The sequence below is a fragment of the Dermochelys coriacea genome, chromosome 1 (assembly GCF_009764565.3).
Source record: "Dermochelys coriacea isolate rDerCor1 chromosome 1, rDerCor1.pri.v4, whole genome shotgun sequence".
Classification (NCBI taxonomy): Eukaryota; Metazoa; Chordata; order Testudines; family Dermochelyidae; genus Dermochelys; species Dermochelys coriacea.
The window spans coordinates 32,984,679-33,011,057 of record NC_050068.2 but is presented as its reverse complement, the minus strand read 5'-3'; the positions used below and the strand labels follow the sequence as shown (position 1 = coordinate 33,011,057).

Here is a 26,379-nt window from a genome sequence, read left to right as displayed (position 1 = left end):
TTACCTATAAAACAAAATCAATACCCGTTTTCTAAAGGCTAATCTTAATAGACTAACCTTAAGTCTAAAAGCAGTCTAATCTCACCTAAATGTCCTTTACAGTGCTTCCAACCAAGACATGTTGGGATCCCATTTTTATGAATATATTCACACTGTCAGAGTACTTCTTCAGGTGCAGGATAAAGGGGTATCTTATGACTTTTCCTTATATCCCCACAAATTCATTGTTTGTTCCAAGAAGATTTATTCACAAGATTTATTCCCTGTTGTGCTGACTTCATGTTGACTTCACATCCTCATGTTGACTTTGAATGCAAACAGGGTTTCCATTGTGTTGGCTCACAATGCTTAATTTACTTGTGAACTGAGGCACACAGATGAATATATATCCTTTGTCTGGTGGAAACTTGTGTCAACCTTGCCTTGATTCAGACTTTTTTTCAGTACTTATATCCATAACTTCTTACATGGTATTTGTATGTACATTTCACAATAATCTTAATGACCAGTGTGTCTCTGGCTTTTATTAACGCTCACACATGACTTTCTTCTTTCTTTATGGATAAGTACTATGAAAGCACTGTGCTAGGTGTAATTAGTTTGTTAGACCTGTCAGGAGTTACTGTTTTAGAACTGTTTCGGAGTAGCAGCCGTGTTCGTCTGTATCCGCAAAAAGAAAATGATGAAGTGAGCTGTAGCTCACGAAAGCTTATGCTCAAATAAATTTGTTAGTCTCTAAGGTGCCGCAAGTACTCCTTTTCTTTTTGTTTTAGGTCCTCTTTGTTCTCCTTTTTAAAGATAGGTATTATGTTTGCCCTTCTCCAGTCCACCTGTCGTCCATGAATTCGCAATGACAATGACTAATATTTTGGAGATTGCTTCAGTTACTTCCTTAAGTATCCTAGGATGAATTTCATCAGCCCCTAATGGCTTGAATACATCTAATTTATCTAAATATTCTTTAATCTGTTCTTTGCCTATTTTGACTTGTGTTCCTTCCCCCTTGCAGTCAGTATTAATTGAGTTGATATCTGGTCACCATTAACCTGTTTAATGAAGACTGAAGGAAAATAGGCATTAAAGACCTCAGCCTTCTTGATGTGCATCAGTTATTAGCTCCCCTTGCCCGATAAGTAGAGGGCCTACACTTTCCTTTATCTTTCTCTTGCTCCTAATGTATTTATTGCCTTTTATGTCCCTTGCTAGGTTTAACTTATTTTGTGTATTAGCCTTTTGATTTTGTTCCCAGATGCTTGTAATATTCTTTTGTTCCCCTCCTTAGGAATTCCTCTCTGTTTCCGCTTTTTGTAAAATTCCTTTTTGATTTTCAGGTCATTAAAGAGCTACTGATGGAGCCAAATTGGCCTCTTACTATTCTTCCTATCTTTCCTTCACATAGTGATAGATTTCAGAGTAGCAGCCGTGTTAGTCTGTATCCGCAAAAAGAAAAGGAGTACTTGTGGCACCTTAGAGACTAACAAATTTATTTGAGCATAAGCTTTCATACACTAAGCTCACTTCATCGGATGCATACAGTGAAAAATACAGTGGGGAGATTTTATGAACATGAAACAACGGGTGTTACCATACACACTGTAACAAGAGTGATCAGGTAAGGTGAGCTATTACTAGCAGGAGAACGGGGGGAGAAACCTTTAGTAGTGATAATCAAGGTGGGCCATAACCAGCAGTTGACAAGAACGTGTGAGGAACAGTGTCAACTGATGGAAATGGCCCACCTTGATTATCACTACAAAAGGTTCCCCACCCCCCGCCACTCTCCTGCTGGTAGTAGCTCATCTTATCTGATCACTCTTGTTACAGTGTCTATGGTAACACCCATTGTTTCATGTTCTCTGTGTATATAAAATCTCCCTACTGTATTTTCCACAGCATGCATCAGGTGAAGTGAGCTGTAGCTCACGAAAGCTTATGCTCAAATAAATTTGTTAGTCTTTAACGTGCCACAAGTACTCCTTCACACAGAGATAGTTTGCTGTTGCACCTTTAATACTATCTGTTTAAGAAGCTCCTTCTTCTCTTAGATTTTCTTCCCAGGAGACCTTGCCTACCAATTCTCTGAGTTTCTTAAAGTCTACTTTTTTGAAGTCCATTGTCCTTATTCCACTACTCTCAGTCCTTCTTTTCCTTAGAATCATTAAGTCTATTATTTCATGATTACTTTCATTCAAATTGCCTTCCACATTCAGACATATAACCAATTCCTCCCTGTTAGACAGAATCAAGTCTAAAATGGTTACTCCCTAGTTACTTCCTCCACCTTCTAAAACAAAAAACTGTCCCTATTAAATTCTAAGAACTTATTGGACATTTTGTGTTTTGTTGGAGTACTTTTCCAACAGATGTCTGGGTAGCTGAAGTCCCCCATTATAACCAGATCTTGTGTTTTGGATATTTCTGTTAGTTGTTATAGAATTGCCTCATCCACCTACTCCTTTTGATTTGAGTGTTGAATGGATGGAAAGCCATCTAGGGATATATATATTTTCTCTTAGCTGGTCATTTCCTTGATTTTTAGTGATTGTGCCTGTGGAATTTGCACTTGAGCAACAACTGTGTATCAATAAAGGTTTTACATTTGGAGAGTTTCCCAGGTTTTTAAAACAGTATATCTCAATGTTGATATTTAGTCACATAAATAATTATGAACATTGATATCCTCGCTGTTCCGCCCTCAAGGAGTCCCGATGTGCCTCCCTTTCTTAGCCCTACTTCCAAGACCTTGTAGAGTTGAACTCCTTCCCTATATACTCCTTGCACAGCTTCTTTTCTCCTACACACTGTGAGGCAGATAGGCATGCATAAAAAAATTAAAACTCCAAAATTGTGACTTTTAAGAGAAAAATATATTTTACTGTGAATTAAAGTTAATCTGTCTCCCATATTTTGTATGTTAAAAATGGAGTTCAAAATAGCCACTGAGTAACAAAATATAAAGGAGAATTATGCGCATCTGTCTATAGAACAGGAACTGTCCCTCCCAGGACATGGCTGAATGAATGTATGATTGGCGTATCCCTATGATTTCTGTTCCAGCTTTACATTTCTGAAATTGTTCTTCAGACAGGACTTTTTATGATGGTTGAGATAATGCCTGTGAATTGACCCATGACCTCAAATATCTCAAAATACCTATGAACCTGCTGATGGATTGGGTATATTTTTGGATCATGGACTTTCCAAGCACAAAGAAATAGAGGTTCTTCTTTTGCACAAAGGTGACCTTATTGGACGCCATTTTGTGACACCAGTGACTTCTGAAGAGAAGTGTCCCTTTCTGATTTACTAAGAAGCTCCTGAGAGGAGTTCCAAGGGGGAGAAACCAGCCAGGCCACCATCTTCAAAACGGAAGGAAGGGAAGAGGTTTTTTCTGCTGCTGGCTTGCCTACTTCTGGCATGTTTAATTGCAATGGCTGCTGTGGCCATTGGTTGCTAGTTTCTGGCCATGGCATAACACCATGCCTGGGAACGAGGTTTGTGCTTCCTCCAACCTCCCAGTTGGCCACTGAGGGAGAAGTTGAGAAATGGGAAACATGTAAGCTTCAACAGACATCCAGCAAGTCAAACAGAATTAAACTGCTAATTTTTTCGAACAGGTGTTAGAGGGCTTTCCCTTCACCCTCTCCCCTGGTTCTTTTCACAAAGACAGAAAGCAGAAGACCAGAAGTCCAAAGTGCAGGCAATGCAATGTTTATTGGGGGTTAGTTTCCAGCAAGCATGTATACCATAACTCTGATGCTGCAGAGCCTTGTTTCCCAGTGTCCCATCCTCCCCACAACCCTCCTTAGCAGGCATAATTATACCTGAAATGCATGCCCACAGTCCCATAAGTTACAACTTATGGTCATTTCGCTGGCCTTTTACTGTTTTACACTCCCCGCAATCCCTCCTTGCCTGTCCCGACTGGTTGTTTGACCTTGACTTGAGATAGGAGTTGAAGCAGTCTTAAAGTGTGCGCTCATATATTAGATTCCCACCATGCCCAGTAACACTTTAACTGCTCTTATCTATTTCTATTATACTAACAAACCCATCTGGCTAGCCAGAAGCAGCATACACAGTGTCTTTGTCCTTTGTTTACCCATATTAGTTAGCCTCCTTTTGTTCACACATATTAGCAAGAATGTATGTGTATCAAAAAAATCAAACAGGCCTGCAAAACCCAAAATACTATCTCAGGCAAAAACTCTGGCCTAAATCCTACATTGGCACCAGCACTCCTAACAACACGTATCAGCTTCACGAATTATAGGTCACAACAATCATCCTGCATAAGTATCAATCTTTTGAGTTTTATTCTGCTAACCAATCTATTATTAGTAGAGGGATGTCTCTCCCTCAGCATTCTTGCACTTGATTTTAATTCCAGCAGATGGCTGGTCATTTGTGTGTCCGTGTGTACGTATATGCAGGAGTATGCAGGACTAGAACCCACAGAACTTATCTGAGAACAACATTTATACAATAATTCCTCAAATACTTAAAACAGCCCTAGGTTAAACAATTTTGCTGTCTAAAAGATCAGACATAGAGGTATTTCATGGATTAGCAGTTGCATGTTTAATCCTGAGACACCATGTCGAATACAGTATGCATAATAAATGGTGGGATTTGTTATAAGTTTGAATCAGAGTATCTTTCAAGATAACTGTGTTAACTTACAATTAAGATTCCCAAGATATTGATCAAGTATTTGAAAAAAATCATACCTAAATATAAACATGACTAAAAAACCCTGTAGTACTAAAAAGTTAGAAAGTGCTATGCTAAAATATACAAAAACACTGTTTACATGTCTGTTACACAAATAAAGTAATTAAAAAGAAAACCCAGAACTTTTAATTGTCCATGTGTCATGTAAATATTAGAGTAAACAATAATTAATGTAAAATTGTATCCATTTATTTCACTGTTATGTGTATAGTGTTTTGAGATATTACATTTTTGAATATAACATACTGTATATGTAAATGCTTTTTAAGTGCTTAGCAGGTGAAAAGTATCAGACTTTTGAAACTCTAAGAAAAATCCTTTCCCTCCCTTAGAGTGATCACAACAATTTTCACATAGTCATGACTAGTATTGCAATTAATTCAAACATTACAGTGGGTGGTATTGAGGTGATTTGCCAGTTTCATGCAAAAGAGCATAATGTGCATAATGTTGATGTGTTTGAAGGTAATGCAGATCTAGGGCCAGATTCATCAGTATGCTCTTGCTTGCTCAGGCTGATTGTGCTGTAAACCCATTTTAGCTGGCCAACTAACCCATGTTTATAGCTCCTGTACTTCAGGTGTGATTCAAAGTAGTCAAAGTATCCTGATGAATCTGGCCCCTAAACTTTTTCCAGATTATAAAAATAAATCAAGTTAAGGTAGTTGTAAAAGATAGCATTATTTACAACTTCAATTATGAATTTTTTAAAAAATTACTAATTCCTTACAAAACTACCGTTCTGTACTTTGGCAATATTACACAGAAAAATCAGTGTCAGTGCTCTACAAGCATCTCATTTACATACATCTCAAATAAATTTTAATAATTATATCTTAAATAACTTGAGACACATGGGAGACGAGAGTGGGGAAGAGTTGCATAAAGTGTCAGTGGTTTCTTAATTATAATGGCAATGTTTTAAAATCTAAAATAATCTCTACTAGATGCCACAGAAAATGAGCAGATGGAGTTTGAGACTTACACATTTTACTGTAGGTTTCAAAGCCACATAGGAGATCTTATTCACACACTTTGGGACTGTGCAGTCACATCAATATGAAGAAAAGACTGACAGTGAAGATGATTATCATCCTGAATGTGTACTTTATCCGTAATCCAACTGTATGTATTCCTTATGATACTTCTGATTTCAAATACATTTCATTTACATTATTGTTGTAGTGTCCCATTATTAAAAAAAACATATCTTAAAATTTATTATGTACTTCTGAAGAGAAACAGCAGTATTTTTAACAAGCTGTTTTCTTACCTGATTAAGTTTCTTCCATAAATTGAGAACAGGAGAAAGCTCATTAGACCAGATTTCTCTGTCAAATTTGCAGCCAGCAGTTACTGACCTGCTCAGGATTCGAAGCTGTGAAATGACCTGAAAAATGAGAAGATAATATATAAGGAAGGCCATATATATATGCCAATCTTGAACAGGATTAGGAATAAGATCAATAAACAGAAACTTACTCCTTTATAAAAATACAACACAGAAGCAAATGAACTGAAATATGTCCAGACTACAATTTTGTGTACAATTAATTTTTAATATTGTGATCTAAGCCAAACACAAATCATCCCTAGACCCAGTTATGCCTATTATTTGAGCCCTATTCATTACAAAATAATCTTGGCAATGTCCTTACCTCTGTCACATTCCTGGTGTCCAGTTATAACTTATACACTAATGAGGTTTGTAATTAATTAAAGCTTCTCTTTTTCCTAAAATATACAACAAGGTGCAAAATTCTGACCTTAACAGAACTCTGTCTGTGCTAATGAAGGCAAAATTTGGCCATATATATATATAAACAAACTCTCAGGTATGCACATCTCTGAAGGGACATAAAGTCAATTAAAACTCATTTATTCTTATTTCACATTGGAGCTCTGTTGTTTACTTAGTTACCCACACCTGCTCAAACTATTCTCCATTTATTTTAAGGAAAGAGAAAAATAAAAATGTTTATGATAATATGGATGATGAATTGGAGTTATAATTTAGTACAGGAATAATGTAATGGAGTTCTGGAAAATTCAGCCTTGGCCCTTCTGTGTTTGTAAATATCCAGAGTGATTTCTTGGCCCCACTGAAGTCAATGGCAGAACACCCATGAGTGTCAGTGGGGCCAACATTTCATCCCAACTTTCAGGATTCTTCACTCTTACAGCACAGCTGTTGAATTCCCTTTAAACATGTTTTTGTAATAAATCTTCTTCGATGGCAATACAGTGTGCCTCTGACACTATACGTAAGGTAGCAGTTTTGCTGAATATGCCAAATGATCTTCTGTTGATATGTTAGTTTAGACAGTCAATTCCTTTATTGTTCTCAAATCATGTGATTCTTGTTTGGTTTGACTTCAAAGAACTAAAGTTTGTAATAAAAAGTATATTAATCTTTCAAAATGACTGGACTATATAATTGTTAAGCATTCACAATCATGCACTTGAATTCAAGTTGTTTCTGCATTTTTGATTGATTTTCTAACCTTGAAAATGTGTAATGATGCAGTGTTTCATTTTCTTTTGTTTCCCTGATAAATTATTTTCATTTGCTTTGGCTGAACCAAAACAGCAGGATCTAATTTGTCAGCCTTGCTACAGCATAAGGCATCATTAATTGGTAGAGTATGGAAGTGTTATTTTAACTTTTACAATATTGACTATCATTTATTCTTCTTTTAAATTTGCCAAACATGACAGAAAATGAGTAAGAACTTCTGAGAAACATACACAAAATGGCAAAGGCTTCATATTATGTTTTTTAATTAGGCTAAAAAAGGCTTTAAATTTTTGTGAAAAATTCACCATTTTATTTAATGTTAATGTTTTATTTCCTCAAAAATTTTTGAAGAAAAGTAAATCAAAACAACATTTTATCCCTTTTGCCTGTATAGTAGAGAGCATAAATGAGGAAAAATTGTTTTTGTTTCATTATTACCTTGATAAGGAATTGTAAAAACACAAAGTCCTACGGAACACTGTTATCTGACAAGGGTCAGAGCATGTCACAATAAAATACATTGGTCCCGCATCTTACAGTGGAAAGGAGACTTACTCACGCACAGTGGTCTGCCTGCGAGAAGCACACTACAGTGCTCACCTCTTACTGCTTGCCTACATTTAATACTTAGGGTAAATGGTTTGACTAAATGTATCTGAAAAAGTACAGAACTGAAAACTACCACTTTGTTCTTAATGCCTTTTTAACTGAAATCATCAATATGTTTTCAAATTCAATGAGTATGTACCTAACCAAGAAAAACTTCTTATTTAATTAAATATTCTTGAAAATTGTCTGCTCCTATTTTTCATCACTTCCATCTTTACAGGAATTCCCTATTTTTGCTAATTTTCTTTCTTAACATTGACTAGAGATTATTTTATTCTGCTACTATGACTTTCATTTAAACCATTCTCTAGTCTTCTAACACCAACACCCTTAAAAGATGCTTTGGAATGTCTAGTTAATTTTATTAAAAAAGAAAAGATTCTTGTTTAACTCAGCCAAACTGATTTTTTTCTGACTACAGTAAAGGCTGTTTTATCTTGGCATCTTGGGGGAATGTGCAGAAAGAATAGCAAATATGGCAGGCGAGCAGCTTGGCTTAACTTAGAAATCTTTGGTGAGCTTATAAAAAAAAGGAAGCTGACAAGAAGTGGAAACTTAGAGAGATGACAAGGGAGGAGTATGAAAATATTGCTCGAGCATGCAGGGGTGTAATCAGGAAGGCCAAAGCACAATCGGAGTTGCAGCTAGCAAGGGTTGTGAAGGATAACAAGAAGGGTTTCTACAAGTATATTAAAAAGAAAAGGAGTACTTGTGGCACCTTAGAGACTAACAAATTATTAGAGCATAAGCTTTCGTGAGCTACACAAGTACTCCTTTTCTTTTTGCGAATACAGACTAACACGGCTGCTACTCTGAAACCTACAGGTACATTAGTAACAAGGAGGTCAGGGACTTCTTACTGAACGTGGGAGGCATCCTAGTGACAGATGATGTGGAAAAAGCTGAAGTACTCAATACTTTTTTTGCCTTGGTCTTCACAGACACGGTCAGCTCCCAGACTGCTGCACTGTACAGCACAGTATGGGGAGGAGGTGAGCAGACCATTGGTGAAAGAACAGGTTAAGGACTATTTAGAAAAGTTGGACATGCACAAGTCCATGGTCCAGATCTAATGCATCCGGGGGTGCTGAGGGAGTTTGGCTGATGTGATTGCAGAGCCATTGGCCATTATCTTTGAAAACTCATGGCAATCAGGAGAGGTCCCGAATGATTGGAAAAAGGCAAATATAGTGCCCATCTGTAAAAGGGGGAGGAACGAGAATCCGGGGAATTACAGACCAGTCAGCCTCACCTCAGTCCCCAGAAAAATCATGAAGCAGGTCCTCAAGAAATCCATTTTGAAGCACTTGGAGGAGAGGAAGGTGATCAGGAACAGTCAACATGGATTCACCAAGGGCAAGTCATGCCTGACCAACCAGATTGCCTTCTATGATGAGTCAAGTGACTCTGTGGATATGGGGAAAGCGGTGGACGTGATATATCTTGACCTTAGCAAAGCTTTTGATATGATCTCCCACAGTATGCTTTCCAGCAAGTTAAAAAAGTATGGATTGGATGAATGGACTATACGTTAGATAGAAATCTGGCTAGATCGTCGGGCTCAACGGGTAGTGATCAACAGCTCTATGTCTAGTTGGCAGCTGGTATCAAGCAGAGTGTCCCAGAGGTCGGTCCTGGGGCTGGTTTTGTTCAACATCTTCATTAATGATCTGAATGATAGGATGGATTGCACCCTCAGCAAGTTCGTGGATGACACTAAGCTGGGGGGAGAAGTAGATACATTGGAGGTTAGGGGTAGGGTCCAGACAAATTGAAAGCCATTCATTGATTGCCCTGGCTTCTGTAGAATCTAAGACCACTTCCATAAACCCTATTCTCTGAACAGGTGAGAGGATAGATTTTCCCTCACTGATTAGCAATCCCAATGAGCTGAAAGTGGACTGGATCTTAGCCACACTGGACACAACCTGGCTCTTGGATTGGAGTCTCACCAACTGGTGATCCAGGTACAGAAACACTTGAACTTCTGATTTCCTCAGGAACACAGCCACCACTGCCATGCATTTTGTAAAAACACACGGGGCCACAGAAAGGCCAAAAGGCAGGATGGCAAACTGATGGTGAGATTGTTGACCATAAATCCAAGGAATCTCCTGTGTCTTTTATGTATTGCCACATGGAAGTATGGGTCCTTCAAGTCAAGGGCAGCATACCAATCAATAGGATCCAGGGAAGGGATTATGGAAGCCAGAGTGACCATGCAAAACTTTATTTTCTTTATGTATTTGTTCAGCCCTTGCAGGTCTAGTATGAATCTGATACCTTCCCTTTTGCTTTTGGAAGTCCATCATGAATAAAACCTGTTTCCCCTGTGTAAAGGAGAAACTTCCTCTATGGCTCCCAAAAGACAGAGAGATTGTACCTCCCAAAGGAGAATTTCCTCATGAGTGGTCCCTGAGAATGGATGTGGAAAGGAGATGTGGAGGGGTTAGAAATTAAAAAAAATTAAACTAACAGATACAAACTTTAAAACTCTAGAATATAAAATCTATTTACATATATCTTAATATATTTTCACAGATAAGGAAGAAAGCGGAACCTCCGGACACTGGAGGTTCTGATCCTGACCATACAATGGTGAGAAGGAGCTGGATAGGTGGTCAGTCTGCCTCTCCCTTTATCTCCTTATTGGGAGGCACACAATGAGCCAGGGCTCATATGCAGACTTATGGACACCACTTTTAAAATTCTTGGGCTTCAATTGCATGAAGCACATACATAACCACGGTGGAATACACACAGGGACCAGCACTCAAAGAAGGAAGTCAATTGTAGATAAAGAAAACTAGCACCATCCATGGCCTGATACACCTGAGACATGAATAAATAACACTGCCAGTCTTGTACTAGCATACCTCATCCCACTGGGACACATGGTACAGCAAAACCCTGTCAAGGTGTACGTCAATGCCTACCCCCTAAAACACACCACTTGGATGTGTACAAGCAGTGTACAAGATACAGGACAAGTCCAATATGGTCCACCCTTTTATATTACTGATTGACATCTCCACTTGTTTCATATTTGAGTGTCAAAACCTGTTAGGCTCACCTAAATAACACCTTAAATAAAAAGCCTGAAGTCTAACGTCCAATATGAGTAAGCCTCTTATCCATTTCAACACAAAGGAAAAGAAAAGATTCAATATATAATGAATCATACTCAATAATAATCAAAAAAAGAAAAGGAGTACTTGTGGCACCTTAGAGACTAACACATTTATTTGAGCATAAGCTTTCGTGAGCTACCGCTGTAGCTCATGAAAGCTTATGCTCAAATAAATGTGTTAGTCTCTAAGGTGCCACAAGTACTCCTTTTCTTTTTGCGAATACAGACTAACACAGCTGCTACTCTGAAACATAATAATAATCAACTCACCTCCCAATCTTTTTTCTGATAAACTACACAGATTGAGGTCTTTAAGACCATCGGTATAAGGCATTTCTTCCATATCTCAAATTATTTTTGTGGCTCTTTTCTGCACCCTCTCCAATTTTTTCATCATCCTTTTTAAAATGTGGACAACACAATTGGTTGTAGTATTCTGTTCACCAATGCCACAAACAGAGGTAAAAATCACCTCCCTACTCCTATTCACTACTCCCCGGTTTATACGTCCAAGGATAACATTAAGATAATATTTTCAAACGTACTAAGCATACACCATCTCCTTGAAGCAAATACAACCTTATTTTTATGAAGAGATGGAACAGTAATCAGGATATTATGATTTTTCCTTAGTCTTTTGAGAAGTGCTGTGGGACCTTTCATGTTTACCTGGACAGTCACGAAAGATGGCCTTAAGAGTCCTCCTATTATTTCATCTGAAATATAGCTTCTCTTACAGTAAATACATTTTATATTGTATGACAGTGTCAGCAGTGACTGTGAATCAATGTCCTGGTGCAGAATTTGAATACAGGAACTTTTGCATACAGGCATATCATAACTGTCTTGATCATAATGGTCCCTTTTGGGCGTAAAATCCATTAACCAAATATTAGAGGCAGAGATGGTTATCACCACCTTGTAAGGTTCTCCAACACTTCCCATTATAAGACCCCATTTTTAGTTGCCTAGTGATATTTTTAAAATCACCTAGGAGCCTAACTCATATAGGTATTAGAGGACTGGGCTTTCTTGAAAAATCATACACTAAATATTTTTAAAAATCTGGCTCTAGGGCTGGCACTGTCAGGAGTAAGCTAGCCTGCTTACCTGCTAGTTTAACTCCCAGACAGTCTAACAAGCACAGCTGGGCCCCAGCTGAGCCACCTGACTGGCCAAACCACCTGATCAGCTCTTAAGATCAGTAGCAGCTGAGGATACTGGCTACTCAAAATATTCACCTTTGGCTGAATTAGCTTCTTTTCCTGTCTTGTTCCACTTCTGATCCTGCGTTGCCTCACCTCAGGTAGCCTGACTCTGACCTTCCACTCTGATTCCTGACCTTGGCTCCAACCCCTCACTCTGGTATCTGGCCTCTGACTTCAGCTCTGACTCTCGGCTCCTATTCTTGACTTCAGTTCTGATCCTTGGTTCTGATATTTGGCATCTAACTCTGGTTTAGAGCTTTGGTCCCAATTCCTGACTTCTGACTCCACTGTGACCCTTGCTCCTATTCCTGGCTACCAACGCTGGTTCTAGCCATTACGCCTGCCTCCTGCTCTAATCACTAGGCACAACCCCCCTTGTCCCAGTTCCCGACACACTAAACATAGATAAAACAATGCAGAATGCTGTTCATTAACTAAGCAATGTCCATCCTGTGCACTGAATGAGAAAGGGGTCCTGTGGAAAAAATAGTATATGATCATGTAATTAAAGACCATATCACAATGCACATGCTCAAGGGGGACAAATTAAGGTTGCATAGGCAATGCTAATTCTGGCATCTCCTAACTTCTGAGTGTTTGACTTTGCAATCTTGAAAATATTCTTTTAACATAGTTTTTTTTGTGTGTGTAATAATATTATATGCCATAGTAATACAGTCCAAATATATATGCAGTATGTAAATTACTACTCTTCAGTATAAAAAATCTGCCATGACTAAAAGCAAGAGAAGGAAAGAAAACAAGGTAATCCAAATATAAAAACTGCCAACAATAATAATAATCAGTTTTTAGCATGGTGAAAGGATAATACAGAACCATGAGAATTTTCAAATAATCAACCTGATTTATATATGGAAAACTAGGCAAAGCAGCATTTATATTAAAAATCAAAAGAGAAATTTATTCATTAATAGCTCATCTAATATATATGGAAACTACTGAGAACTTGCTATGTGATTGAAGTTTTCCATTCTCAGTGAAACCATCTCATATATCAGATGTACCATCTTGTTCTTGACTTTAGGAAAAGTGAAATGTACACATTAACATAATTAGTAAAGGTATAGTGATCAACTGAAGAAAGTCAATATTTACCTATCCACAATTATCAAAATTTAACAGTATCTGAGATTCTAACATTACTGCATATTCTAATTATGAGAGCACATTCTAGCTTAATATTGACTACTGCATTACATTAAAAGAAAATAAATTCTGGGGAATTAAGAAATGTAACAGACATGATGTGATGGGACAAAGTATTAAATCTGTAAGGGGAGGAGGCTTGACCTTTGTAAAGATGTAATTTTTCCTTTGAAAAAGAAAAACACAAAGGATAGTAAATAGTCTAATGTGGCTTCACATGGAACTCCTCACATACTTTTGGATTTTAAAATGGAAAAGTGGGATGGAAATAAAGAATAGTCAGGGCTAGATCATTGCTTCCCACGGAAAACCCATAGACAAGGAGTGCTGGGGATGGGAAAGCTCCGAAGTTTGCCCCTCCCTCTACTGACCCACACAACAAACAGGAGGATCTGCCCTCAAGAACTTTCAGTTACAGCAGAAAATACTGTTTCTCAAATACATATGTGATCATGTGTTACAGGTTGAGTTAAACCTTCTAATGATCCGGGAGTAACCACTGCCTTATATTCAGGATAAAGGTAAAGAAGCCATTGTAAAGAATTCGCTGAAACAACAGTAGTGGCAACCGAAACACTGGCACATAAAAAAGCTTGATTAGAAGTTGAACTAAGTTGCCCAAGGGGTTTCAAATGCCAGAGCTAAGGTTTGGATTGGTGGAACTGATTTTGTCTGTATGTCAGAGAGAGAAAGAGAGAGAGAGGAGGAGAAGAAGGGAAAAGACACACAAGAGACAGAGTCAGAAGGAGCAGAAAATGAGACAGCCTGAACAAGCATCTGGTACCACAACCTCGAGAAAAGCATGGAGAGCGAACTTTTGTCGGTTATAGGATGACAGAGGTCTGGTGCCATGACCAAGAACACTGTCTTCTGTTTGGTTCCTCTTGTGTTCAGAGAAAACAGGACTTTGTATATTCTTCATAAATAAACAAGACTGCATCAAAAGTACCAGATTCCTTCACCAATTTCTCCTCCAAACTGAACAACCTATAAGACCCGGAATTTTTGGCTAGCCGTTTGGGTCCAAAGGAGCAACACATGTAATAGGACTATATTGTAATTCAAAAGAAAAGAGGTGCAGAGCAAATGTAGCAGACACATTACCTGAATTTTGTGCACTTAATGAAGCAACCGTAACATTCTTTTAAGACATTTTTATATGAAATAGATGTGCTTATTTTTCCAATTACAGAAAAGCAAGAAAATACATAATTTTATTGGTCATTTTTTGTAATGATTCAAAGAAAAAAATTAGCATAAAAAATTGCAGTTAGGAAATTAAAAGTTTGTAAGAACATAAGAAAATATATGTAGTCTAGTAAATTATTTTTCCCAAAGAACTGTTATGTAATATCAACAAAAAGTAATGTCCCCTACAGCTGGTTATGCTGAATAAAGCAATATACTCATCTTGATGTACAGGGAATGCAATTGGATTGGCAGGCATTTCTGGGGTTAGGTTGATGTCATGGCCACTTTAAGGCAGGTTCAAAAACTAAGTAGGAAGAGAAAATTAAATGTTTCTAGACTCAGTTTTGGGAAAGCAGCACAGTCCTAAACTACAGGTTCCAAATCAAATAAAGCCATTGCAGGGCAGTTTCCTTCAGACCTATGAAAGCCTGTCTCTCTCATCAACAGAAGTTGGTCCACTGAAAGATATTGTCCTCATCCACGTTGTCTCTCAAGTATCCTGGGACCAACACAGCTTCAACAACACTGAATACAGACTATGACATTACCATCTATCAAAGAAAAATGCTAAAATTATGTTTCATTAAAGCTTATAGAGGACAATTTTCTCAAAACCCCTCTGAAAACTTTTTAAAAACTAGGAGAGAGAGAATAGGGATTTTTATTCTGCTCTACAAAAATTAATAACCTTTTAAAATCTGTAAATCTACACATATACAGGCAAGTACTCTACTTCCATCTAACAGATTTAATGTAGAAATATATATCTTTAGCACAGGAAAGCTCTTCCTACAGGTTTAGTACATCAAAATGAAACTATAAATCTCTTTACCATGTTGTTTTGACACAATTTTACAGCTCTAAATAAAATATGACATTCTCAGAATGGTCTCATTTACTATTTCTATAACTAAAATTATGGTATATATCACTTAGTAAGTGCCTCTCTAATCCATGCATGGAGAAAGAGGGTGGGGAAGGAAGAGTCCTTTCAGCCACAAATTTCTTCTGTGGGGAAAAGGGCGTGATCCTCCCACACTGCAGTATTCATCCACTTCCCCTTAACCTCAGAGAGGACTCTTTAAGGGTCTTGGGATCTGCACAGGTGGAAAGAATGAAGAACAGATGGGCCTAGAGTGCCACACATTATCTCTGCACTGGGCTTGTTGGGATTCCAGCTGCATTCTCTTTCCAAGGACGACATCTGTATTAAGGATCCTCCATTATAGAGATCATCAGGACAGCTGTTGGCTGGAGAAGCACTAACAGCGCAGTTCTAATGAATACACCCTACCAGGGAGTAGGGTTAGCAGGAGGTCCCAGCACTGATGAGGAGGCCAAAGGCGTGGATAACCCTGGCCAACTGTGAATCTTGGGGAATTCAAGAAGTTTTGGGGGATAAACTGCAGCTTTTTCTGGGAGGAGGGCTAATTCACTACCCTCAGGTGAACAGCATCATTCTAATGAAAATTAAAAAGGATACTTGAAGTGCTGCTTGGTGACAGTTCAGCCACAAAACAGACTGAATTCTCCAAGACTACTGTGGTATGGTAAATTTCTTTTATGTTGTACTCGTGGAGTATGAAAACTAGGTATGGAATACTTTCTGCATTTTTAGGATGCTAGCTCGGCAGAAATGTTCAGGTTGCTCATTAACTGATTAATGTTACCCACAGCTGGATATTTCACAACCCATCTAGCTCTATTAAAGCCTATTAATCATATGTACGTGATGGCAGATTTGTTAAATAAATGTCATCAGTGAATATTCTTTCTAATAAAAGATTCTGTACAATTTACATAAGGGTAACAAGCTGGCTAAATTCCTCTTAAAGGAATAGTGCATTTCTTAGTTCTAATACTGTCAATAGTGTTATCAATATTTATTTAACAAGATATAGGAATGTTTTAAAATTGTGCACTTTAAAAAATACCTGTTACTGTTTTAGTGTCTTCGTAATTGTGAAGAACACTGTCTTTCAGTAAATGCTTCCATTTTTTTGCTATAGTAATTCTAATCAGGAAGTGCTCAACTCCAACACTGGACTTGATCCTATAAACTCTTAATACCAGAGGCAGACCTTATTCCTCTGAGTAGTCCCATCATTGGGATGCAATGTTGGAATTACTCACAGGAATACACCCTACCAGAGAGTAGGGTTAGCAGGAGGTCCCAGCACTGTCGAGAAGGCCAAAGGTGTGTATAACCCTGGCCAACTGTGAATCCTGGGGAATTCAAGAGGTTTTTGGGGATAAGCTGCAGCCTTTTCTGAGAGGAGGGCTAATTCATTACCCTCAGGTGAGTGTTTTAATGAATGTTTGTTGGATTGGAGCCATAATTTTGAAAAAGGAAACTCTAGTCTTCAGAAAAATGAATGAGAGGCTATAGACTTACTATTTATATTACAATAACACTGAGAGAAGCCCAAAAAATAGGGTCCCACAAAGTTTAGCACTACACAAACACATAGTGAGGCAGCTCCTGAACCAAAGAGTTTACAATTTAAATAGACAAGACAGACAAAGAATGGGAAAGAAAACAAAAGACACAGAGGTGAGTGTGACTTGCGGTAAGTCATACAGCAAGTCAGTGACAGAGGTGGAAATAGAACTCCAGGTTAAAATTTAGCCTAATGAAGTCAGTGGCAATACTCCTATTGACCTGAATGGGCCAAGATTTCACCCCAGGTTTCCTGATACTCCTTTCAGTGCCCTGAGCACTAGACCACTCTGTCTTACCCTGCTGCTTTAAGATATCCAGTATTCACTTGACTAAAACAATTATTTACTATACAAATAGTATTCATAATAAAGCAGTAGTAAGTTTAGCAAACAATACATGCTAATAACTAACTAGTTAAGATTACTATAAAAATCTCCAGCCTGTCTTATGATTTAAAATGCATGGATACAAATGCTAAGTATTGTACCACTTTCTGACAGGCTTCCTATCTGTTAAGTAATTTTAACTTTGATCTCTACTTAGTAGCTGTATTAAAGATCTAGCCTTTTTGACATCTAAAGTGATTATATATGTTATAAAATAATTTGCAGTTTTCCTTTAAGCAAGAACATCTATAAAAGGAATGTATCTAATATACAGCTCCATGTAGCTGTAAGGTTTGCATTATGTGTAAAATTAAACAGCATATTCTTGACTGATTTTGTGCACCCAGCTCCTATTGTCAAATTCTTTTTCATTTATCATTATTTACTTAAGTCACCTTGCTGTAATATATGAATGCTATCTGTGTCAATATCAAGTTGATGTTAGGAAAGGCAACAATACAAATTTCCAAACTGTTCAGATGCCATTCGTGGCATAAAGACACAAAATACAGACATAGGATAAGGACACAGATTACTTCTACTTGCTTTTAAATACTCTTTCTAAAAATATGCATTCTAGTCTTGCACATGTCCAAATTGTAATTTGTGGTGATGATTTGCAAGATAAGATTTTTACTACGTATCAGAAGTAAAATGCACACACTCTATCACTCTATACTATGTAAAGCAGGGGTTCTCAAACTAGGGGTCGTGACCCCTCAGCGGGTCACGAGGTTATTACATGGAGGGATTGTGAGCTGTCAGCCTCCATCCCCTAAACCCTGCTTCGTCTCCAGCATTTATAATAATGCTAAATTTATTTTAAAAAGTGTTTTTACTTTATAAGGGGGGTCACACTCAGAGGCTTGCTGTGTGAAAGGGGTCATCAATACAAAAGTTTGAGATCCGCTGATGTAAAGGAACCACATCCACATATTTTTCAAGGGAATTAAATCTTTAAAGCTTGAATGGAAATCACATGAAACCTGTTAGGTTATGCAATATTAACTTAATCAAATTAAGAGTGAACCTCTCCATCACTGAAGCACATTCTCGTATTGCCATTTGTCAATGTGTCTTCAAATTTCAAAACGTACTACTTATTTGTGTGTGAAAGGCCATATACCTCACTATATTAGTAATACAGTTAAGTAACTGAGGGCAAAATTCACCACTGGTGTACATGGGAGCATCTCCGCTGATTTACATAATATGGTGATGGGCACTCTCAGAATATTTTCTATCCAGGATTCAAAATCCTTTGATGACACATAGCATGCTGGGGTGTGCTGGGTTGCTTTTCCTCTCACTTCCTCATATACTGTATTCTGCTGAAGGTTTGGGGGAGGGAAGAAGTAAAAATATTTCCACTTTTAAGTGTAACAATCATTTTCATAGTATGCTGAAGAGGCCAATTGCCCAGGAAGAGTGCCTGGTGTATTGGAGACACTTCATGGGAGGATAGAAAGAGGCAGCAATCAGCCACTAGCATTCTAATTTTGGGTCATGTCCATGGATTGAGAAACAATGAAATCAGACAGAAGCACCTGCTTACACCATCAATTAATTCTAATAATTTAAGTGTCTGAGAGCAACATGGGAACAGTTGCGAGCAGTAGACACAGGAGCAGGAGTCTGGAGAACCTCAGTGAGAACACGCCGCCCCTCTCAGGTTCTAGCAGGGTTTGAGGAACCCCTCCTCCCCATCCTGGGGACTCAGCAGCCCTCCCCTATTGCTGGGGAAATCAGAACAGGGTCACCTAGTAGTAAAACTTATCCTGGGAGCAGAAGAAATAATCCCAATAACCGCAGTGTACAGTGAGGCCCCTTCATAGCTCCCAGGCACCAGTGCTGTCTGAAGATTGATTTTAAAGTCGTCACTCTGGTTATTTGCTCTGAGATCATCCCTGCCCTTTCCCTGAACCACTGTTGCCACATTTGCTCTCCCTAAGTTCCAGGATTGTCTGCACCTTTCTGTCTTCCATCTATTTCTCTTCTCTGCCCTCCTATTCAACATCCTTTTCCCCCTTCTTCCCACTCCTTTGCCCATTTTTTTTTTACATTTCATCTGTGATTCTCCATCTGTTGCCTCTCCCATCATAACAAAATTGAAAAAAGAAAATAAGCTAACAAGACATTTTCTCATCATTACCCGGATCACTTTGCTTATTCACAGCATCTCTTTCCTATAAGATTTTTCTGGAATTTTGAGTCTTTATGAGAAGATCTTCAGGATAGGGGCCATGGGTGGGATTCACAAAGAGGACTTAGTCTGAGCATTACAACACCTCGCTTCTAGGTGCCCGGCTCCCAAGTGGAATTCACAACCCCTAGTTAGGCACCCAGACACCTTACACAATACATGGGGAGAATTAGGGGCCTAAGAATGGGATTCCCAAAAGCCAGCCCACTGAGCAAAAAGTAATCTAAAATAGCCAGTCAGAAATGCCAATGGAAGGAGTGTGAGCTAAGCTCCACCCAAGGAGTCAGACACTTAACTCCAAGCCAGGGAGTTGAACCCAGGTCTCCCACAAGAGTGCCCCAACCACTTGGCTATGGAGTGGCCTGGGGTGTGTCTCAATATCTTCTGCTGAAGCTGTTCCACTTTGTATAGTTAAATAGTCATTGCAGCAGGGACTTCAACTAGGGTCTCCTATATCCCCAGTGAGTATCCATGGGGTTATAAAGTCAATTTCTCTCTGGCCCAATGACTATTTAAGTATTTTATACAAAGTGGAACAGCTTCAGCAGGAGAGATGTGGGGGAGAGAAAGAGAGAGACACCTCCACCCCCACAAAACCCCACAGCCATGCTGTAGGGCAGTATCTCAGCACGTGTGCCAGATCATGCCCCATTGGTGAGATGGCAGGGGAATGCCTACTTTGTGAATACCGCTGGGGCTTAGGCATGTGTTAGGTGCTGGGCTGCTTCGCAGTGTCAGGACTGAGGCAGCTGTGTGCATACCCAGCAGCAGAAATGTAGGTGCCATAAGGATTTTACCAGTGGAAACATAGATGCCTAGGGTGTTTAGCTGCCTACAGGATTAGACTGTAGTTGAATAGGGGTTTTAAAGATCTAAATTTTAGACTCAGGTGCCTAAAGAATGCTAAGTGACTAAATCTCACTTGTAAATCCCATTCCATATCTTTATTGCATATTTGAACATTAGTCAGCACAGTGCCAACCCAGTCTTAATTGGGGCTTCTGAGTAAGACAGTAATTCTACTACAATCATTGTCTTTCCATGTGTTTGTACATCATCCAGCACAACAGAGGTCATCCTCCTGACCAGGTCCTTTGGGCACTCCCACAATATGGCAAACACTAACTTGCTCTGTGGAGCAGATCTTACCAAGCTCACTACTCTGTGCAGAGGATGGAGAATAGGACATATGCAACCACTGCCTTCCCTCTGTGGAGGTAAATGGGGATTGGGCAAAGACAAAATGTAGGAGAAATAATCTGTCTGGTATAGGGCTGGCATAGATTATGGCTCCCCCACAACCACGGGAGAATCTTGGAAGAAACTGTGAATGAGTTAAAGTCCATTTACTCTGGAGTAAATAGACACTGTTCCTTATATGGGGGAAGACAAATGTTCAATATTGCTGTATATCAAAATCATCAAGACTTGTTTTTAAGCTATGTTTTAATTGAAGTATAAAACTAACAGTTAAATACAATAAACCATCTCTCTGTCTTTATATTGCCTACAAGAGACCATTATTAATTACACAGCAAAACACACAACTTAGTTAATATACTTCAGCCTTATTAATTGTCCAGATCAGAGAACAATAAATGGAGCAAGTAATAACACCTACTAAAGAGACAGGAAGGGAATATTTTCTTAATTATTATTGTAAATAGTCTTTGCCATTGGAGAGCAAGGACTTAAGCTTTAGTAAATTAAAATGCTTTATAGCTTTTTGCAAAATGAACAGAATCTAGCTGTTTATCATCAGGGTACTGGAGATATTAATTCAGAGAAATGTAAGTTATATATGTGGGCAACCTAATTACATATTTTTTATTTTAAATAGAGAGCTAAATTCTTGGTATTAAAATAGGGACAAGTACAAAATGAAGACTGATCATAATCAGAGCATCCACTTTTTCAATGCTGTAAAATTTTATAAAGTGTGAAAACCAAATACAGAACTAGTTTAAAGTAGAATAGCAGTATAAGATTTTATAGTATTCCTAAAGCAAATAACAGAAAATAGAAGTCTAAGGTGATACAGCATTGTGTGCACTAGAATGTAACAAGCTGTAAGTCTCAGTATCTACCCCCTATTGAGTTGTTAGCATTATGACAGCCCATTACAAAATTCCCATTTTGCTTTGTCAGCTTTTATAAGCCTCTTCAAAATGTACATGATACCATGTACATGATTTTGGAATTCTTTGAAGGTACGTGGGCTATAATCACCACTAATAGTCTCATGCTGATAAAAGACATACAGGGCAGGTACTGTATAGAAAGTGAATGAGGAACAAATCTGAGGATATTCTGATGACATTTCCTGACAGGGATGTGCAGGCAGGAATCAGTAAGAAATAAATTCCTGGTGAAAATATGGCTGGCGTCAAGCATAAGGTCTCTATCTGGAATCTTGCTTCTTGATTCTGCTATTTAGATTATTCATGTAGAGGGTAGCTCTGATCATTGTTTCATGTTCTCTGTGTGTGTATATAAATCTCTCCTCTGTTTTTTCCACCAAATGCATCTGATGAAGTGAGCTGTAGCTCACGAAAGCTTATGCTCTAATAAATTTGTTAGTCTCTAAGGTGCCACAAGTACTGCTTTTCTTTTTGCGAATACAGACTAACACGGCTGCTACTCTGAAACCTGTCCTATGGCTCTATTTTTCATAATAAAAATATGTAGTATTTAAGCATTGAGATCTTTTCGGAAGATCTAGAATTCCCTTCCTAGAATATCTTTCTTTGTTTTGGCTACAAAAAGGACTAGTGGAGCTATGAGGTTCCTGAATCTGAATAAATTACAGGTTGTAACAAAGCGGCCTTTGGCAGGACACTACTGAGAGTATCAATTCAGGACAAATTGCTTAGAGAAGGGCAGTCACAGCCCAAAGCTGGGGGTCCTTTGCACACCAAACCAGCCAAACAGAGAGGACTTCGGTTTTACCCCACATAACCAGAAGTCATACACGCAATTCCCTTAGACACTCCAGCTTCCCAGTATCACCACCAGCACCACTCCTTATGGGGATGAATGGTTATGAAAACCAATACCACAGTAAAAGAAAAAAGGTTCTCCCGATCCCAAAGGACCATGCCCCAGACCCAGGGCAATATACAAGTCAGATTTAATTCACAAATCACGTTGTTGCCAATCCTTTAGAATCTAAAATCTAAAGGTTTATTCATAAAAAGAAAGAAATATAGATGACAGCTGAAATTGGTTAAATGGAATCAATTACATTCAGCAATGGCAAAGTTCTTGGTTCAGGTTTGTAGCAGTGATGGAATAAACTGCAGTTTCAAATCAAGTCTCTGGAGTACATCCAAAGCTTGGATGGGTCATTCAGTCCTTTGTTTAGAGCTTCAGTTTGTAGCAAAGTTCCTCCAGAGATAAGAAGCAGGATTGAAGACAAAATGGAGATGATGCAGCTACCTTTTACAGTCCTTTTGCCATGTGGCTTGTGCTTCCTTTGTTCCAAATAACAAGCTACCCAGCACATGGCATGGAAAAACCTTAGAATTCTGTCCAGAGGCATGTCCCTGTATGCCTTGCTGAGTCACAAGGTGTATCTGCTTTTTCTTAATGGATCAGTTGTATAGCTGATGGTCCTTAATGGGCCATCAAGCAGGCTAGGCAGTGCTCATGCCAGATTGTCTGGGGTGTCACTCAGAAGCATAGCACAAGTTTGAAATACAGACAGTAAAGAGCAAATACTTATAACTTTAAATACAAAAATGATACATGCATTCAGATACCATAATCATAACCACCAAATCAAAAAACTTTTCAGAGACACCTTACTTGACCTCCTTCGTACAAGATTTGGTGCCACTATATGACCTGTGTTGCAACAATGGTTTATACGTCACAGTTCATGTCAATAACGTCACACAGATATTGACAGTAAAGTCTTTGTTTTATGAGGCTATTCCCACTCTTAGCTGGTAACCTCTCTGAAATAATGATGGAGAGGCACATTTGCATTTAAAGAACAGATACTTGCTAGGAAGATCTCTATGCACCTATTTCTCCATGTTGGATGCCTATGTCACTAATGACTCTTTCAGATGTTCTGGAGAAGGAAAAAAAAACTGACAACTTTGTTTTGTTGAAGCTCTTCCACCTCTGAAGCAGACCATTCTCTCCCTTTGAATTAGATGGGAAGGAGGGGGAAGAAACATGATGCTTTGATATCTTTTTAACAGATATATATTTCTTTGAGTATTAAAGGGTACAATGGGGTTCACATAACATTTTTAGGAATCTCCTTTTTCAGCAGGGACAGAGCATATGTTTAAGGTGACTTAAGAAGGAATAACCCTTTTTCTTCCTCATCTGTGGAGAAGGGACAAAGGAAGGTGACTAGTTCTGTATTTTTGTGCTTCCAAAGTACTTGATAGGTGGGGAAAAGGGTAGGATGCCAACTTCCTTTTCCAGAGATCACGTACATAGATGTTATGGAATATTAGAGTCCAAAATGGTCACTTACCCATATCCAAAGAGTCCTTATACCTAGAGATCACAAATATTTTTGGATTTAAAAGCCTGAGCTGTGGTGAGACTACTATCTGTGTGCCGTTGGGACCCACCATCTACCCAGACTCTGACACAGCAATGCTAAGACAGGGCACTTGTCATCCGTAGAAACCCTTTCCCAACAGGGCACATTTCTCAGTTGTAAGGCATATGAACTTCACATAAGAACCCAAGAATGCCCATAATGGGGTCAGACCAATGATCCATCTAACCCAATATCTTGTCTTCCGACAGTGGCCAATGACAGATGCTTCAAAGGGAATAAACAGAACAGTGTAATCATCAACTGATCCATCTCTTGTCATCCAGTGGAAAGCTTCCAATATTTTGAAAAAAAATATAGTGGGTGAGATTTTTCAAAGCATTGATTTTTTTTCAATTGGGATTTGTGCCCCTAAATTCAGAGATTCTGAGGCCAAAAGGAATCACTGCCATCATTTAGTCTGACCTATTGTATAACACAGGCCAGCAAGCTCCCCCAAAATAATTCCTAGAGCATATCTTTTAGAAAAACATCCAATCTTTTTTTTAAAAGTATCAGTGATGGAGAATCCACCATCACCCTTGGTAAATTGTTTCAAAGGTTAATCACCCTCACTTTTAAAAATTTACTCATTATTTCCAGTCTGAATTTGTCTAGCTTCAATTTCCAGCCACTGGATCATGTTATACCTTTCTCTGATAGACTGAAGAGCCCATTATCCAATATTTGTCCCCCAAGTAGATATTTATAGAGTGTAATCAAGTCACCCCTTAACCTTCTCTTTGTTAAGCTACATAGATTGATCTTCTTGACTCTATCTCTATAAGACACGTTTTCTAATTCTTTAATCATTCTCATGGCTCTTCTCTGAACCCTCTCCAATCTATCAATATCCTTCTTGAATTGTGAACCCCACAACTGGACACAGTATTCCAGCAGTGGTCACACTACTGCCAAATACAGCGATAAAACAAGCTCTCTACTCCCTGTAGCGATTCCCCTCCTTGTGCAACCATGAGATCACAATAGCCCTTTTGGGCACATGTTCACACTGGGAGATCATTTTCAGTTGACTTTCCACCATGACCCAGAAATCTTTTTCGGTCCCTGCTTCCCAGGATAGACTTCCCCATCCTTTAAATGTGACCTATGTTCTTTGTTGCTAGATGTCTACATTTACATTTAGCCATGTTAAAACACATATTGTTTCTTTGAATTCAGCTTACCAAACGATCCAGATCACTCTTTGCCACTGACTTGTCCTTCATTATTTGTCACTCCTCCAATTTTTATGTAATCTGTCATTTCTCAGTAACGATCTTATGTTTTCTTTCAGGTCATTAATAAAAATGTTAAATAACATAGGGCCAAGAACTGATCCCTGCAGAAACCTACTAGAAACATACCCACCTGAGACTGATTCCCTGGTCAGTTACATATTGAGACCTGTCAGTCAGCTAGCTTTTGATGTTTGCCATATTAATTTTATATTGTTTTAGTTTTTTAATCAAAATGTAATATCAAGTCAAATGCCTTACAGAAATCTAATTATATACATGAACAACCAAACTTGTAATCTCATTAAAAAAAATCAAGTTAGTTTGACAGGATCTATTTTCCATAAACCCATTTTGACTGGCATTAAGTATATTACTCTCCTTTAATTTTTTATTAAATCCCATTATCTTGCCTAGGATCAATGTCAGACTGACAGGCCTATAATTACCTGGGTCATCATGTTTACCTTTTTTTAAAAATTGGCACACCATTAGCTTTCTTCCAGTCTCCTGGACCTTCCCTAGTGCTTCAAGATGTATTGAAAATCAACAGTAACAGTCCAGTAAGCTGCTCTTTTAAAACTCTTGGATGCAAGTTATCTAGACCTACTGATTAGAAAATGTGTAACTTTAGTAGCTGCTTGTAGCGGGGTGGTCACCCGCTCCGGCCTTAAAGGGCTTAAAACAGCCCAGGAGAGGGCTGTGGCTGGGAGCAAGCAGTTCCCAGGCTGATTGGGGAAGCAGGTGCAGCTGTGGCCACACCCCAATCAGGGCTCAGCTGGCCCTTATAAGAGGCTAGTGGGCCAGGAGCAAACAGAGTCTCCTCTAGCTGTGGAGGGAGATGGGCCTGGCTGCTGGGGAGTGTACCAAGTACCTGAGGTGGAGCAGGGCTGGGGGAAGGCCAAGGAAGCCTGGAACCCCGCAGGCTGCAGGCCTAGTGTAAAGCTGGATAGGTACTGGGGTTGCAGGGGACAGCCCAAAGGTAGGC

At 38.7% G+C, this 26,379-nt stretch overlaps 1 protein-coding gene across 3 annotated transcripts in view; it reads right to left on the bottom strand.

The window, feature by feature from the left end:
• DYNC2H1 (dynein cytoplasmic 2 heavy chain 1) overlaps nt 1-26,379 on the bottom strand; it is a 402,215-nt gene that overhangs the window by 98,051 nt on the left and 277,785 nt on the right. For all 3 annotated transcript variants that reach the window (XM_038380308.2, XM_038380318.2, XM_043504200.1), the window contains one exon: nt 6,008-6,124. In XM_038380308.2, coding sequence (XP_038236236.1) covers nt 6,008-6,124 — 117 coding nt within the window. The remainder of the gene's footprint in view (nt 1-6,007; nt 6,125-26,379) is intronic.